At 35.2% G+C, this 18048-nt stretch overlaps 1 protein-coding gene across 9 annotated transcripts in view; it reads left to right on the forward strand.

Annotated features, from left to right (window-relative positions):
* SASS6 (SAS-6 centriolar assembly protein) overlaps positions 1-18048 on the forward strand; it is a 49118-nt gene that overhangs the window by 13868 nt on the left and 17202 nt on the right. For all 9 annotated transcript variants that reach the window (XR_010159283.1, XM_513588.7, XM_054668103.2 and 6 more), the window contains 7 exons: positions 8328-8519; positions 10800-10994; positions 11087-11176; positions 11251-11430; positions 11808-11889; positions 12898-13034; positions 15717-15845. Coding sequence is in view for 8 of the 9 variants with exons in the window: in XM_513588.7 (XP_513588.2) it covers positions 8328-8519; positions 10800-10994; positions 11087-11176; positions 11251-11430; positions 11808-11889; positions 12898-13034; positions 15717-15845 (1005 nt within the window). In the remaining variant the exon portion in view is untranslated. The remainder of the gene's footprint in view (positions 1-8327; positions 8520-10799; positions 10995-11086; positions 11177-11250; positions 11431-11807; positions 11890-12897; positions 13035-15716; positions 15846-18048) is intronic.

The raw sequence follows: 18048 nt of genomic DNA on the forward strand, positions 1-18048 counted from the left end.
TTTTCAGACTTTTCTCTACGTATATGTAAATAATATGCAATTTATAAATATTTGTTTATAAACTTATAACTCTGTAAATTATGTCGTTTATATATGTACCCATATAATGGGTTTTTGGTTTTGTTCTATACTAATGGGGTCTTATTGGATATATTGATTGTAACTTTTTCTTCGCTTAATGTGATACCATTCTGTATCAGTTAAGATATTCCTTTTTAGTGACTGCAGAGTATTCATTTTTTGGGTTTAACTTAAATTATTTAACTACTTGCCTAAATGGTGGTCATTTAAATGCTTCGAAATTTTGGTTATTTTAAGCAATACTGCAAGAAGCACTCTTAGTCTCTAGAAGTGAAACTGCAACATATCTGTATAAAATATTGATGGATACTGCAAATTTGCCACCCAAAAAGACTAAACCAAATGGAATCCCAAAGATAAGGTAGTGTATAAGGATACTTACTTCCCCATATTCTTGACATTGTTTTTAACCTTCTTAATTCTTCTTTTTTTTTTTTTTTTTGAGACGAAGTTTTGCTTTTGTTGCCCAGGCTGGAGTGCGGTGGCACAATCTCGGCTCACTGTAACCTCTGCCTCCCGGGTTCAAGCAATTCTCCTGCCTCAGCCTCCCAAGTAGCTGGGATTACAGGCATGTGCCACCATGCCCAGCTAATTTTGTATTTTTAGTAGAGATGGGGTTTCTCCATGTCGGTCAGGCTGGTCTTGAACTCCCAACCTTAGGTGATCTGCCTTGGCCTCCCAAAGTGCTGGGATTACAGGCATGAGCCACTGTGCCCTGCCACGTTCTTAATTCTTAATATATGCCACCTGATCTTAAGGTAGTACTAGTTTTATTTTATATTTCTTGTATTTTTTGTGAAGATAAGCATCTTTTAATACAACTTTTTATCATTTTTATTTCTTCTATGGATTATTTTTTATTTTCTTTTCATCCCTTTTTCTGTGTGGTTGTTATTTTTTTTTTTTCACTGTGCCCTGCCACCTTCTTAATTCTTAATATTTGCCACCTGATCTTAAGGTAGAACTAGTTTTAGTTTATATTTCTTATATGTTTTGTGAAGATAAGCATCTTTTAATATAACTTTTTATCATTTCATTTCTTCTGTGGATTATTTTTTATTGTCTTTTCATCCCTTTTTCTGTGTGGTTGTTTTTTTTTCATTTTTTATTTTTAGATGGAGTCTCGCTCTGTCGCTCAGACTGGAGTGCAGTGGCACTATCTCGGCTCACTGCAACCTCTGTCTCCTGGGTTCAAGCAATTCTCCTGCCTCAGCCTCCTAAGTAATTGGAATTACAGGCGCATGCCACCACCATGCCTGGCTGATTTTAGTATTTTTAGTAGAGACGAGTTTAACCCTGTTGGTCAGGCTGGTCTTGAACTCCTGACCTCGTGATCCACCCACCTTGGCCTCCCAAAGTGCTGGGATTACAGGCATGAGCCACCACGCCCAGCTGTGGTTGTTATTTTCTACTGCTTTGTAGTATGAATTCCTTTTCTACCTTTCGTACTATAGCTTTTTTTTTTTTTTTTTTTTTTTTTTGAAACAGAATTTCACTCTTGTTGCCCAGGCTGGAGTGCAATGGCATGATTTGGCTCATTGCAACCTTTGCCTCCCAGATTTAAGCAATTCTCCTACCTCAGCCTCCCAAGTAGCTGGAATTACACATGTGCCACCACGCCCGGCTAATTTTTGTATTTTTAGTGAAGACGGGGTTTCACCATGTTGGCCAGGCTGGTCTCGAACTCCTGACCTTAGGTGATCTGCCCTCCTCAGCCTCCCAAAGTGCTAGGATTACAGGCGTGAGCCACTGTGCCCAGCCTTATAGCTTCTTTAATATTACATTTTATTGTTGTTTTTATGTACTTTACTAGATGCTTGCTCTTAAGAGTACAGCTTGATGATTTTTTTAAATGTGTAACTTTCACCCAAATTAAGATAAAGAAATTGGACCACCCCTCTAGGTTCCCTTGTATGGCTTCCTAGTCCTAACAATAGTCCATAGGAGGTTATCATACTTCTGACTTACATCATCATTCATTAGTTTTGCCAATTCTTGAACTTTGTGTAAATGGAATCATATATGTTTGCATATGGCTTTCTTCACTCAGCATAATATTTCTGAAATTCACCTATTTTCTATTGTTTCCTTTTATTGTTATATGAATCTGCCATAATTTATTTTCCTATTGGTAGGCATTTGAGTTGTTTCTGGTATTTGCTATTATTAGTTAAACTGCTATGAACATTCTTGTACTTACACTCATTTTTCTTGGATATTTATCTATTATTGGAATGGCTAGGTTGTAGTATATATAGGCATATGTTTAGCTTTGGCAGAAACTACCAGTTTCCCAAAGTAGGTATACCGGTTTACATTGCCATTCTATGGGTATGTAATACTATCTGATAATAATGAACACTTCTTCATATACATATTTATCACTTGAATATTCTCTTTTCAAGTGCCTATTCAAGTTGTTAGCATGTTTAATTTGCCTATTATTAATATTATTATAGATTTGTAGGAATTTGTATATTCTGGACATGAGTCCTTTGTCAGATGTATGCATTGTGAATATTTTCACTGTCTATAGCTTGCCTTTTCACTTTTTATTGGTATAAATTAAGGATATACACCTTATCTATCATGTACATTATAAACATTTCTCCCAGCCTGTCATTTGCCAGCATCTTTTGCCATATATAGTTTTTTTAATTTGAATGTCATCAAATCTGTCAGTCATTGCCTTTGTGGCTTAAGATTTCATTTCACATTTGGAAAGTGTTTCCCACCCGAGGACTATGAAAAAATTCTCCTATATTCTAATATTTGTTTAATTTTCTTGTTATATTTAGCTTTTTAATCTACTTGGAATATAATTTTGTGGAGTATAATATAAGGTAGAATTTTTTTGACATATAGTCAGTCATTGTTCCCCAATGATTTAAAATACTACCTCTATTATTTTATTTCATTTTTATTTTTTAGAGGTAGGGTCTTGCTCTGTTGCTCAGGCTGGAATGCAGTGACACGATCATGGCTCACTACAGCCTCAACCTCCAGCGATCCTTCTGCCTCTGCTTCCAAAGTAGCTGGGACTGCAGGCATGTGTCACCACAGCGGCTGATTTTAAAATTTTTTTGTGGAGATGGGGTTTCACTATGTTGCCCACGCTGGTCTTGAACTCCTGGCCTCAAGTGATCCTCCTTCCTTGGCTTCCCAAAGTGCTGAGATTACCAACATGAGCCACTGTGCCTGGTACTACCTTTATCACATACTAAATTTCTTTATGTACTTGGGCTTGTCTTTGGACTGTTGTTAAGAACTGATCTCATTTTCTCATTCAGTGGAGAGATGTATCTCTTCATTTATTAAGGTCTTATATGTTGAAAACAGACTTATTTACTCTCTCTCCCTTTTTCTCTGTTCTTTTTTTCTTTTGCAGTCTTGTTAAACAGTATTTTTGGCTAGGGACTTTACAGATTTTTACTGCATAAATGAGACCATCCACTCCCTACCAGTACCACTGTGGTTAAATTTATAATTGTTTATCAGTAGTGTATATTAATGTCATATCCAGCCACCTTACTAAATTTACATACTGTTTCTAAGAGTTTTGGAATTGATTCTCTTAGGTTTTCCAGGTAGATATGTAAACTATAAAAATTAGTAATTTTTTCTCTTCCTATGATTAGTGTCCTTTTTTTTCTTGCACAGAAAAATAATAGTGGAATTTTTATCTTTTTCCAGTCTTTTTGGGTAAATAACTAAAATATCTCACTGTTAAATATGATATTTGCTTTGCATTTGAGAGAAAGGGTTTTCTTCTCTTCCTTGCTACCTAAGAATTTTAATTCAAAGAGTGCTAAGTCAGATAAAATGAGTTTTGGGATCTAACCAAATAATTACATCATTTTTCCCCTTTAATAGTGTAGTAAATTATAACAATAGATTTCCAAAGGTGGAATCATCTTTGCATTCATAGAATAATACTTAAATAGTCATAGCGATTTTTAATAAACTATTGTATCAATTTGCTATTATTTAACTTGGGATTTTTGTATTTTTATTTATTTAATTTTAGAGACAGAGTCTTGCTCTGTTGCCCAGGCTGGAGTGCAGTGGTGCGGTCACGGCTCACTGCATCCTCCGCCTTCCGGGCTCAAGTGACCCTCCCACCTCAGTCTTTGGAGTAGCTGGGACCACAGATACAGACCACCAGGCCTAGATAATTTTTTTTATTTTTATTTTTATTTTATTTTTATTTATTTATTTTTTTTTTAGAGATGGAGTCTCACTATGTTGGTCAGGCTGGACTCAATCTTCTGGCCTCAAATGATCCATCTGCCTTGGCCTCCTGAAGTGCTGGGATTACAGGCATGAACCACCGTGCCTGGCCCAGGATGTTTGTATTTATATTCATAAGTGACATTGGTCTGAGATTGTCTTTTTCCTGCACATCATAGTTCGCTTATTGCAAATGTGGGTTATAGACTATGATATTAGAATTATGCTAGCCTCATGAGATGAATAAGGACATTTTTCAGTTTTCTTTATTCTTTGAAACAGTGAAATAACAGGGAATTAATCTGTACCTTGAGGGCCTGATACAATTAGCCTTTTAACACCATTTGGATCACTCACCTAGTTGAAGCATTTATCTTTTTCTTTTCCAGTTTTCTCCATGATTATTGGTCTGTTTAAATTTTCTCTTCTTGAGTTTTGCTAATTTATATTTTCTTAAAAAGCCATGTGTTTTTATTTTTAAAATTTATTATTTTTTTTTATTTTTGAAGATGAGGTGTTGCTATGTTGCCCAGGCTGGACTCAGACTCCTAGGGTTAGGCAATCCTCCTGCCTCAGCTCCTCTAGAGTAGCAGGGACTACTGGTGTGTGCCATTGTATGTGGCTGCTATCTGTGTGTTTAAATATATTAGTACAATATCGTGCATATTGTCTTGTGATTTTTAAAATCTCCATATTATTTCTCTTATGTTCTTAATTTGTTTTGTTTAATGCGACTAGATGGTTTTTCTATTGTTTAGTGTTTTCGAAGAACTAGTTTTTCGTTTCATTAATTAGTTCTACACTGTTTCTCCCCCTATTTCGTTAATTTCTGTTTACTACCTTTTCTTTTTTTTTTGGCTTGATTTTCTTTTTTTTTTTTTTGAGACCGAGTCTCACTCTTGTCACCCAGGCTGGAGTGCAGTGGCATGATCTCAACTCACTGAAAGCTCCGCCTCCCGGGTTCACGCCATTCTCCTGCCTCAGCCTCCTGAGTAGCTGGGACTACAGGCACCTGCCACCACGCCCGGCTGATTTTTTTGTACTTTTTTTGTCTTTTTAGTAGAGACAGGGTTTCACCGTGTTAGCCAGGATCGTCTCGATCTCCTGACCTCGTGATCCGCCCGCCTCAGCCTCCCAAGGTGCTGGGATTACAGGCGTGAGCCACCGGGCCCGGCCTTTTTTTGGCTTGATTTTCAAGCAAGTTGTGTTCTTCTTGACGTTGTTGTTCGATTCAGGGGTACATGTGCAAGTTTGTTACTGGGTATATTGCTTAATACTGAAGTTTGGGCTTCTGTTGAACTCATCACCCAAATAGTAAACATAGTACTCAATAAGTAGTTTTTCAATCTCTACCTCACTCTATTCCTCCCTCATTTTGGAGTACTCCTTGTCTATTGTCCATGGAAACAAGTTAGATCTGAAAGTTTCTTCATAAGGGCATTTGTTTAAAACTCCAGAGTGACTGAAGGATTTGTTTGTATTTCTATATTGCACTTTCTGATAGGATTGTTAGGCAGCCCTTCGGGACTTTAAAACCAGGTCAACACTTCTCTTCCTGCTAATAGATAATGTAAAACTTTAGTGTGCGTGAGAATCATTTGAAGGGTGCATTAGAATGCAGATTGCTGGGCTTCATCCCCAGAGTCTTTGATACAGTTAGTTGGGGGTGGAGTCCAGGAACTTGATTTCCTGATAGGTTCTTAGCTGATACCGATTATTCTGTTCAGAGGACCGTACTTTGATAACCACTGCCATAGTGTGCTCTTTCTCAAATTAGGCCAATTTTGTGACTATATAGAAATCTGCTGAGGCAGGTAAACTGCCTTCTATTATTACTGATGGTTTCTACAAATGTTATAGGGAATAATGGCTGTATTATCTATATTTGTCACTTATCTATTCAAGTGGACATTAAACCTGTGTTATCTTTAAGGCATTTTAATAGGGCAAATTTGATTCCTGCATTTTTTATTTCTCTTTATGTTTACACTTATTTCTCATGTTTTCTTTATACCTCCATTTAAAAAAATATACTGAGTAATCTGAATTGTTTATACACTAATTTCTTTGTAGAAGCTTTTTTTCTGTGAGGAAAGTCCTAGCAACACGTAGAATCACCCATCTTCCTTCTATTTATTGTATTATTTTCTTAATTCTGACTTCTATATTTCATCACTTCTTCATAGAATTTTTTATTAATTTTTGTTTTCCCATTCATATCATTATTATTCCATTCCCAAAACATTTTTCTCATCTAATATTCTTCCAAAACTACTGTGTGCTTTTCCGATTTAAGCCTCTGTAGAATATTCATTTGAAAAATATTGCTTCCACCTCTACAAATTCTCCCTTTTCTGTTGGACTCTATTATTTTGAAACTGTCCTTCCAACGATTATTTTTTTTCCTCCAGAATGGAAAATTTTTAATGTATTTTTTTCTAAAAATAATGAAATGATTCAGAAGGGAACAAAGTAGAAAATGTGAACTTTATAATGCTAGTTCTCACACTTTTTTTTTAAACAAAAATCTCCAAGGTTCTGATGAGCACTGGAATAAAAACCAGTTCTTTATTTTCACTGCTTTTGGCCTCTATTGTCTTTAGTGTCTTTGATTACCCTCTTAGACAGTTACAGTTAGCATCTTTACCAATTTGCTCTGATTTTTCTTCTTGGTTGCTTCTTCAATGTTTTCTTCCAAGATGGCATTTTCAATTTTATATGGACTGCTTCCTGTTTTATCTCTTTTTGCTCCTTCTCCTCTCCTTTTCAGCTTTCTGAAAATGAGGAAATTCCTGAAGTAGTAATGTAAAATTCCTAAGGTATTTTATGAGAGAGACACTCCCCTGTACTAGTGCTAAGACTTTTGAATGGGTATAACTTCTCTGGGATACAGTTTTGGAACTTGCATCAAGCTTTATATTTGTTTATATTCTTTATTCTATAATTGATCATAAAGAAATAATCTGAATTTTAGATGTATGTCTGTGCAAAAAAAATCATCATTTTATTTATAATTGTGAAAAATTGGGAACTAAATGTCCGTAATAGGGCAGAAGTTAAATGAATTATGAAGTAGCCATGGATGGAATGTTGTGTAGCTATTAAAGACTTTACAAAGAATTTTTTAATGATGTGAGAAGGTGCAAATGCTAAGGGATTAAAAAGTGTGATTAAATTGTATAAATAGTTTGATATTCATTCATTAAATTTAATATGTATATTGTGTGTTTATGTGGATGTCAATATAAGTATATAAATGAGTGGAAGAGAGTACTCCTAAATATTAGGAGTGATTTTTCTGGATGGGATTATGGGTTATTTGTGTTTCCTTTTTGCCTGTAAGAGCATGTATAACTTTGATAACCACAAAAATATGCTTTATTTTCAAAAGATATTTAGGATTTGATAGTGTTCGTTAACAAAAGTTACTAAGATAGGTTTGTGATACGATTCAGACAGGCACTAAATATTTCACAGTTATAACCATGTTCAAATTTTATTGTTGGTAAAAATGACTATAAGATTGGACTAATGAACCAACCTTGCTCGTTTTACAATTTTAGGTGTTTTTCCATTATAAAGCATATACGAATATTTATTATTAAAAACTGAAACACTGTGATGGTGTTTAAAGCAAAAATCTGCTTTTTTTTTTAATACACAAGTAGGTTCATCCTGTATACAGTATTTGCAGTTTGCTTTTTTAACTTATATAGCATCTTCCCTTAACTTGAAGACTGTTGCACCTAAACATGTATGGATTTAGAAGAAGCAAAAATTATGAACAAGATCATGGTGGTAAATTTGCTTTTGTTGACCTTGCTTTCTCCGTCATGAAATTCATAATTGAAAATAGACCCTTTTCAGAACGGGGATCTAAAGAAAGATGACAAAATTAAGACAAAAAAGAAAAAGAAAAACTAAGAATTTACAATTTTTTTTGTTCAAATCTTTCTGTATTTGTATTTCTGATTTTTTTCTTTGAATTTTGGTACTGTATTTTTATTGTATCATAGGCACAGGTTCAATATCAACAGCAGCATGAACAACAGAAAAAAGATTTAGAAATCCTCCATCAACAAAACATCCACCAGCTACAAAACAGACTGTCTGAGTTAGAAGCGGCTAATAAAGACTTAACCGAAAGAAAATATAAAGGAGACTCCACTATTAGAGAACTTAAAGCAAAACTTTCTGGTGTTGAAGAGGTATTGAATGTTGTTTTTTTTCCTCCCCCAATTTAAGAGAACGTTTTGATTTGGTTATTTTAATGTGGTTACTTGTGTGGGTGGTGTTCCTCTGGATGCTGTTGTGGTGTTAGGGTATCCATTCAGACAATGCAAAGAAAATTGAGAATTTGAAATTTGATAAAAAGCGTAATTCATAACAGAACTGAGGTAAGCTTGAATATTTTTAGTTAGGGTCTTGAGAGCAGATTACTGGCACAGCTGTCAGATTTATCAATATGTTTTTAATAGTAACACAGCACCTGTATTTCATAGGGTACTGTGTTGACAGGGCTGGGGTTTTTTTTCCTCAGCCTGCTTAACATATATCAAACAATTATGTGAATTTAGTATCTAGTAATAATAATGATAATGGTAATAGTAAAGATAATAGTTAATGCTTACTGAGCATTTTCTATGTGATAGGTACTGTTTGAAGTGCTTTACATACATTAACTCATTTTATTGTTACAACAGTTCTTTAAGGTAGGAACTATTATTAGCCCTATTTTACAGATGATGAAATTAAGGCACAGAAAGGTTAAATAAGTTGCCTAAGGTCACATAGTCAAGGAGTGGAAGAACAAGGATTAGAACTCATCTATTATTTGACTGTCTTTAATACTACCTTGTTCTTTCAGGCAACAGAGAAATTTTTATTTTTTATTTTATTTATTTTATTTAAGTTCCAGGATACATGTACAGAATGTGCAGGTTTGTTGCATAGGTAAACATGTGCCATGGTGGTTTGCTGCACCTATCAACTCATCACCTGGGTATTAAGCCCCACAGAAATTTTTAAAATCTTGCTATAGTGCCACATTTGTTGTTGCTTTGGCATTGATTACAGGCTTCTTTGTAGCATTATATATTATTGTCATATGAATTATTAGAAAATATATGTAGATTTTGTCTATATTTAAATACCAAAGTTACCAGTGTTATTCTAGCTCACAAGACTTCAAACTCTATTTTACCAGTCTCATGCTTAGAAGCTCTAAAGCCTGACCAATTTTGTGTTCAGATCCTCATATTGTTTTGCCCCAACAATAGATGTCTTCTGTTTTTCCTGCATACACTCTTCATACTGGTTGTAAAGCATTTGAACCTTCATGGTACATTGGTAGTCTAAATGCTTCAGTATAATGCTCTGATTTCATCATTCTCAGCCCTGGAACTGGTCATTATATAAACAACCTCATTGCATTGATTTTTATATGATCTAATGAAAATATTTCCTCCAAGATTTTCATAAGACTTGCAAATTGTTAGTTCTTGGAGCTTTTTTTTTTAACTGCTGAGTATTCAGTTACCTATTTTAAGTAACAATTTTTAGGCATTAGTGCCCTAAAAATAACAATTGCTACCATTTATTGAGTTTTACTGTGTGCCAGCCAAAATGCTAGGCAATTTACGTAAGGATTTTTATGAAGGTTAAATGAAATAATTTATTAAGTATTTGTTATTTCTGTTTTACAAATGAGGGAACTGAGATTTAATTTAGGGAGTTTCAATAATTACCAAGATCACACCGTAGAAGAGCCAGGATTTAATTTTGTTTGATACTAAAGTTTGTGCTCCTAAAACCACTATAGTCACAATACCGTATAATTATTTTTGGAAACTTTTGTTAAGAACTAAAACTATCTAGGAATATTGTATCCTGGGCTTTCATATACCAGCAGCATTTGGGTTGATATTAGCTGATTGGGAAGAGATCTATTGTAGATTTTTTAAAAATCTATTTTTAATGAACAATTATTGTTTATTTTGCTTGAAAGAGTGAACAGAGAGATCTGGAAATGTTAACATTTATTGGCATAGAAAGATATTTGTAATACGTGAAGAAGGTAGATTATAAACTGCAGAGTATCAACCTTTAAAAAACAATCTGTACATGTAAGCAACAAAGAAAAATGTTAAGTCTACATTGTGGCTCTCACCCGTGGTTACCCTTGGAATCAGTTGTGGAGACATCAGAAAATTATTGTTAAAAGTTTTAAAGTTACTGTAATTTATTCATAAATTAGAATTATTTTCCCTTGATATGATTGAATCAGATAGTAGAATATTTTACAATTATATTCCAGATATGTGCTACTATACCATTAGAAAAACATTTATGCTTTTAAAAAAAATCTGTACTAAAACTTTAAAATTATTAAAGATTTTTTTAATATGTTAGACATCTTAATTATAAATAACCAGATGAGGCAGCTTCCTTTTTTCATAATGCTTAATTTCTTTCTTTTCCCATTCTAGGAGCTACAGCGGACTAAGCAAGAAGTCCTCTCTTTGCGAAGAGAGAATTCTACACTAGATGTTGAATGCCACGAGAAAGAAAAGCACGTTAATCAGCTGCAAACAAAAGTGGCAGTTTTAGAACAGGAAATCAAGGATAAGGACCAGCTTGTTTTAAGAACAAAAGAGGCATTTGATACAATCCAGGAACAAAAGGTCTACTTTTAAATTTTTCTCAGAAATTGATAATCATATTTATAAGTAAACACAAATGCCCTAATTATTCATGTTTTTAAAAAATATATCAGGTGGTTTTAGAAGAAAATGGTGAGAAAAATCAAGTACAACTAGGAAAGCTTGAAGCTACAATAAAATCATTATCTGCAGAACTTCTGAAGGTTTGTTTTAAAAATTTTATAGACTAGTATTTCATTAAATTACATAGAAATATACATATGAAGCTCTTTTATAGGCAAATGAAATTATCAAGAAGTTACAAGGGGATCTGAAAACTTTAATGGGTAAGTTGAAATTGAAGAATACAGTTACTATTCAGCAAGAAAAACTCTTGGCTGAGAAGGAGGAAAAATTACAAAAGGAACAAAAGGAATTACAAGATGTTGGACAGTCTCTTCGAATTAAAGAACAAGAGGTAGTTAATATTTTAAATTTTTATGTTGTAACTAAATTTTTTCCTCATTTTTAAAATTTATGCTTTGTTACATTAACAAATGGCTTTGGTCTTTTTTTTTTTAACAAAAGAACATGACTAGATTGAGTAGATGGTAATAACCTGTTTCAGTTTGAAAAGTTAGTTATCATGATTCAGATACCTTGATTGCTCATGTATGTCTATGTTTGTATACACATGTAAATATTTTATTACATAATTGAGCTAATTCCTTTATTCTCATTTAATAATATTAGTAGTAACCATTTATGTAATTATTTAGTTAATAATAATACATTCTTCAGTTTTTATTTAACCTTTATTTTGCTTGACTTATTGTGATGATTGATATATTTCAGGCATGCAAATTACAAGAACAATTAGAAGCTACAGTTAAAAAACTTGAAGAAAGCAAACAACTTCTAAAAAATAATGAAAAGTGTAAGTATGTTATGTGTTAATGTAAATGAGGTTTGTAGTTTTATTCTTTTATTTTTTTGAGACACGGTCTCACTCTGTCACCCAGGCTGGAGTGCAGTGGCATGATCTCAGCTCACTGCAGCCTCCACCACTTTGGTTCAAGTTATCCTCCCGCCTCAGCCCCCCAAGTAGCTGGGACTAAGGTGTGCACCACCACACTCAGCTAATTTTGTGGGGTTTTTTTGTAGAGACGAGATTTTATCATGTTGCCCAGGCTGGTCTTGAACTCCTGAGCTCAAGTGATCCACCCGCCTTGGCCTCCCAGATTGCTGCGTTTAGGTTTACAGGTGTTAGCCATCGTGCTCGGCTGTGGTTTTATTCTTAACCTGAAAATTTTATTCGAATTCATAAAAGTAGACATTGGCCAATATATAAGTAATTTCTGCTTTAAATATACTGTCTTAATGCCTTTTCTATAATAAATTTATATCATCTGCCCAGTAAAAGAGTTATCATCTTTATAAAGAAAACCATATCCCATAGGTCAGTAACCCACAATTAAAACTGTTGAAAATGTTGACTGTAATTTATTGTTTAAATTCTTCATTATTCCTTTTTTTAATAGCTGTGTTTACCTAATAATAACAATATGAATTGTTTGAAACCAAAACATAAAAATAAGATTTTAACTAACATTTTCTCAGTTTATACTACTGGGTATCATACATAAGATTGTGAATTTTAAGTAAACTGTAAGATATTCTAGAAGTGAAATCTTTCAAAGAGTTGCTTGACTAGCAGAAATATGTGCTTCGGAAAGTAATACAATAAGGAGTCCTATGTGGCAGCTTCTAAAATAAGAAACTTTAATGACAAAAATTTAGGTGAACCTATATTGCTCTCCTGTGATGTCAGGTAGTTGTAAAAACTTATAATTTAAAAATCTTAATATAATTTTTAAATGTTTAAGATGATTAGAAAAATAAACAGTCAATCTTCTTTACCTTGCTTCTTGTTCTTTTATTTAAGTAATCACGTGGTTAAATAAAGAACTAAATGAAAATCAGCTAGTGAGAAAGCAAGATGTATTGGGACCTTCTACTACTCCGCCTGCACATTCCAGCAGCAACACAATCAGAAGTGGAATTTCTCCTAACCTGAATGTGGTAAGATTTAAAACAAGATGTGAGTGATCTTAGTGAATTTCCTGAAACAAAAGTATTTCCAGATTGTTAGGAAGTTTCCATGATTTAAGGTGCTGATACCAATACAAAGTGGAGTCCTACAATTGCACTGAAATAGAGTTTAAGTTGCCCCTGGAAGTGGAACAAAGGCACACTTGCTCTGAACAGAGGCTGAGTTTCAAGAGCACACTTCTTTTTTTTGTTTTGTTTTGTTTTTTTTTTGAGATGGAGTCTCGCTCTGTCGCTCAGGCTGGAGTGCAGTGGCGCGATCTCGGCTCACTGCAAGCTCCGCCTCCCGGGTTCACACCATTCTCCTGCCTCAGCTTCCCAAGTAGCTGGGACTATAGGCGCCCGCCACCACGCCCAGCTAATTTTTTGTACTTTTAGTAGAAACAGATTTCACCCTGTTAGCCAGGATGGTCTCGATCTCCTGACCTCATGATCTGCCTGCCTCGGCCTCCCAAAGTGTTGGGATTACAGGCGTGAGCCACTGCGCCCGGCCAAGAGCACACTTCTTTATAAGTCTTGACTGGATATTGAAATCTTTCAGTGCTAACTAAAGTAATACCAAATATACTGAAAAACTTGAAAACACATAACGTAAAACATTTAGGAGACTTGAAGAAGAGAGAATTCAGGGTTTAGGCTTAAGCCTAAACTGAATTGTATCAGAAAAAGAAAAGAAAGTAAAAAAGAAAAAAGTCCTATTAGTAGGCTTGTCACCTTTAGATTCTACAAGAAACTGGTTATGAGATATAAACTTTCTAGCTCCCAGGACCAGATTTTTTTCTCTTTTGAGACAAGACTTCACTCTGTTGCCGAGGCTGGAGTGCAGTGGTGGGATCATGGCTTATGGCAGCGTTGACCTCCTGGGCTCAGGCAATCCTCCCACCTCGGCCTCTCAAAGTGCCGGGATTATAGCTGTGAGCCACTGTGCCCAGCCCTGCTTTTTTTTTTTTTTTTTAACCTGAGAAAAAAGGGAGGCTGGGCACGATGGCTCATGCCTGTAATCCCAACACTTTGGGTGGGAGGCTGAGGTGGGTGGATCACCTGAGGTCAGGAGTTCAAGAGGTCAGCCTGGGCAACGTGGTGAAACCCTGTCTCTACTAAAAATACATAATTCAGTTGGGTGCAGCGGTGCATGCCTATAATCCCAGCTACTCGGGAGACTGAGGCAGGGGAACTGCTTGAACCCAGGAGGTGGAGGTTGCCATGAGCCAAGATCGCACCACTGTACTCCAGCCTGGGCGACAGAGTGAGACTCTATCTCAAACAGAAGAAAGGGAGAATAGGAAAAGCAGCTTCTTAGATTCAGAGGTGGTTTGGTACTATCTGATAGTTAGGCCTAGGTGCTGCTAGGAGCTTACCGAGCATCCGCACATAGGCTTGGGGCTCTCCTGTTGAACACAACAATTTCATGGAATATTAACATCAGGCAAGGTTACTCTGTGACTCTGTCAATTCAAAAACAAGACTGTTTCATAATCATGCCTGAACACAGACAAAAATATGAACATTGCTAAATCACAGATATGGCCCATAAGCATCCTCATATCCTGGCTAACATGAATGGCTGCTGCTGCTTTAATTACAGCTTTGACCTTAATACATTCCTCTTGCTTTATTAGATAGGATTTATTCAGATACCCAGTCATACATTTATCCCCATTTCCCAGTAGCTTCCAATCCACAGCAAAGCACCACTTAAACTTTTTCTTAAATCACCTGACATGTGCCTAAATCCAATAAATAAGTCCCTTTTAATACCCACTTTTGGAGATACCCATGTTTGTTCATGGTGTGCAGTTTCCCTTGTTGCAAGGAGCAATAAATCTAGCTCGTATATCTATACATGGGTTCCTGGTGGTCCTTGGCTGCAGGACATTGGCAGAAGGTTTAAAATTCAGATTCCTAATTGAATTTTTAACCTAATCTACTCTGGTAAGTCAGAGTACGGGATGTCTAAAGAAGGGGAAAGATTGCTGTTAAATTGGAGAAAGGTGCAGAAAGAAGTGCCTGGGGCTGAATTACAAACTTAAAAAAATTTTTTTGTCTGGCTTAAAATTTGAATGACTGATGATAGCTGTGTGAAAGGTGTTTTTTTGTGTGCATCCATTAGTGTGCACAAATGCTTCTCAAGATTTCTGTTACAACTGGCCTCAGTATAAAAATAAACTTTTTCATAACGTTGGTTAATGTGTGGTGCCAGTATATTGAAAATTAGTGGCAAAACCAATTACTGTCTCAATTAGTCCATTTAAGAACACTGATCTTGTTTTTATGCAGTCTGACAGAAAATTAGTTTTATTTTATCTCTGATTGGCCTATTGATCTCCAGACTCCCCCATTCCCCCCTTTTTTAGGAGACTTAGAGTGAAACAAGTTGGTTCAGAAGCTTGGCTTTAACTTAGTACAAAGGCAGGCCCAGTAGTTTGTTTTATCCAAGCTTGCACACCTACCTTGAAAAGCCCTCTAGTTCAAAGTTATCCTAGCCCCATGGTAGATAATAAAGCAGAGTTGTGTGGCATGATAAACAAGACTGGCCTCTGAGATAGTGCTCTCTTAATTATTAGTTATTATAACAGATGCTAATGCCACCTGATCAACAAATACTATTTAGAATTAATTTATCATCTTTAATCATCTTTATGTTTTTATTTTTAGGTTGATGGTAGACTGACTTACCCAACCTGTGGGATTGGTTATCCTGTCTCCTCTGCATTTGCATTCCAGAATACCTTCCCTCATTCGATATCTGCCAAAAATACCAGCCACCCTGGTTCAGGAACAAAGGTAGCCAAAGTAACTAATACTTGTTCTGGGAAAAAATATAGCAACCTATTAGCATACAAACATTTCACATCTTTTAAAAGTTCATTTATTCTTTGGTCAGTTGTTAAGTAGTAGGTAGTGTATTAGATAAATACATTACTGAATATCTAGTATCTATGTGTACAGGAAATATATGCACTATATATTTCTTGAGTCACTGTAATTTCTAAAATCTTGACATCAGTCTGTTTAAACCTCACTTATTTCTACTCAACCTCTCCTTTTTTTTTTTTTTTGAGACAGTCTTGCTCGGTTGTCCAGGCTGGAGTGCAGTGGTGTAATCTCAGCTCACTGCAGCCTCTGCCTCCTGGGTTCAGTGATTCTCGTGCCTCAGCCTCCTGAGTAGCTGGGATTACAGGCATGTGCCACTACACCCGGCTAATTTTTTTGCAATTTTAGTAGAGGTGAGGTTTCGCCATGTTGGCCAGGCTGGTCTCGAACTCCTGGCCTCAAGTGATCCGCCTGCCTTGGCCTCCCAAGGTGCTGGGATTGCAGGCCTGAGCCACCACGCCCGGCCAGCCTTTCCGTTTTTATTCATTCTTCTACTTGTGTCTCCTACAGCTCTCAAGCCTGGCTAGGATTTCTGACTTCATACTGTTGGAGTCTGAGCTATGATTTGGAGTCCATTGCTAGAATTTAAAGGTCTGGTAGGGCAGGCTTAAATCAAATTCTAAAATTTAGTTCTGACAGCATTATCTCAGATAAGATATGACTAGCAATCCCCCCAACCCTTGATATATTTGTTAAGGCTTTCTTGTACCTACTTCTTTTTCCTCATTTTTATTATTATCTTAGATTTATGTATTTTTTATGTATTATAATTTTGTTTTCACAATAGTTTAATCCACCCAGACCAGTCACTGCTTTTATTTTCATTGCTAACTTCAGATCCAGGTTTATTTTTTCTTAAATAATGAGACAAATAAACATTTATGAAAAAATATTCTATAAAAGATAAAATTGAGGACTTTGAAACTGGTATTACAAACTCTATCAAATTAGGTCTGGGCTACTCTAAAAATAAGTTGGCTGTGTTGCTTAGGCATGTGCTCTTTTTAGCCATAGCCGCCTTATTGCCAGTAGCTATGGAGAATTCTCAGTTAAATGAAAATTAAGCCTGAGTTTTTATGCCTGGAATACTGTTATGTAAAGAGTACTTAGATGCATATAACTGGCTCTTCTTGCATTGCTTATTAAGGAGAATTAGATATGTGCATTCGAAGGAATGTCTATTGTTTTATTATCAGTTTCAGTATACTCAAGTGTGGTTGCATCTTGGGATCATTTTTTTTCTTTAGAATTATAAGTGAATTCACAGTTGTTTTTTATTTAAACAACTTTCCAGGAATATATATATAATGTCCAAAATGAGGACAAGTACTACTAGAGACAGTTGCCTACTTGGTAGGACTGAAGATGACTTATAAAATAATACTATCATTCTTATAGGTCTTGTGGAATCAGAGGAATCATTATAATAATTATGTTCTTAAATACAGGAGCAAGACTTTCAGTGTTTCCTGTATCGGTGATCTCCATATTCTTTTAATTATGTATCCCTAACAGGGAAAAAAAAAACCCCTAAAACAGAACAATTTGCGCTCTCATCTCAAATACATTAATGTGTATTTATTTGTGAATTTATGCATATACTACTGAAATACTATATGCCATATAATTATTGGTTAAGAAGGCGGAATCTGATGTTAGGATTTAAAACCTGCCTCTATCAACCTGAAGTTGATCAAGCCACTGAAAAACAAACAACATTCAACTCTTACACTTCAGTTTTCCCACTTATAAAATGGAGTGATAATTTTCTCTACCTTACTGGATTATTGAGTTAAGTGAATTAATGCATTTGCTTAGAATAGTACCTGGTTCATGATAAGTGCTCTGTAAATGTTATATTAATAATAAAATATATTCAAAAATAGAAATTAAAGAATCAGACTAAAAATGGATGTAAATGAAAGTTGTAAGATTTTCTTCTCAGACCTCAGTGAATGGTCCTAATTACTGCCTACTTTGTCCTCCCCGACTCAAAGACCCACTTTAAAGCACCAAATACCACCTGCTTTGGTGATCATTGATCTAGGTAGTTTTGTGCTAGCAGCTATGTTGATTAAAACATGTACTTTTGAATTACAGTTTTTAAAAATGA

This window comes from Pan troglodytes, chromosome 1 (genome assembly GCF_028858775.2).
Source record: "Pan troglodytes isolate AG18354 chromosome 1, NHGRI_mPanTro3-v2.0_pri, whole genome shotgun sequence".
Taxonomy (NCBI): Eukaryota; Metazoa; Chordata; class Mammalia; order Primates; family Hominidae; genus Pan; species Pan troglodytes.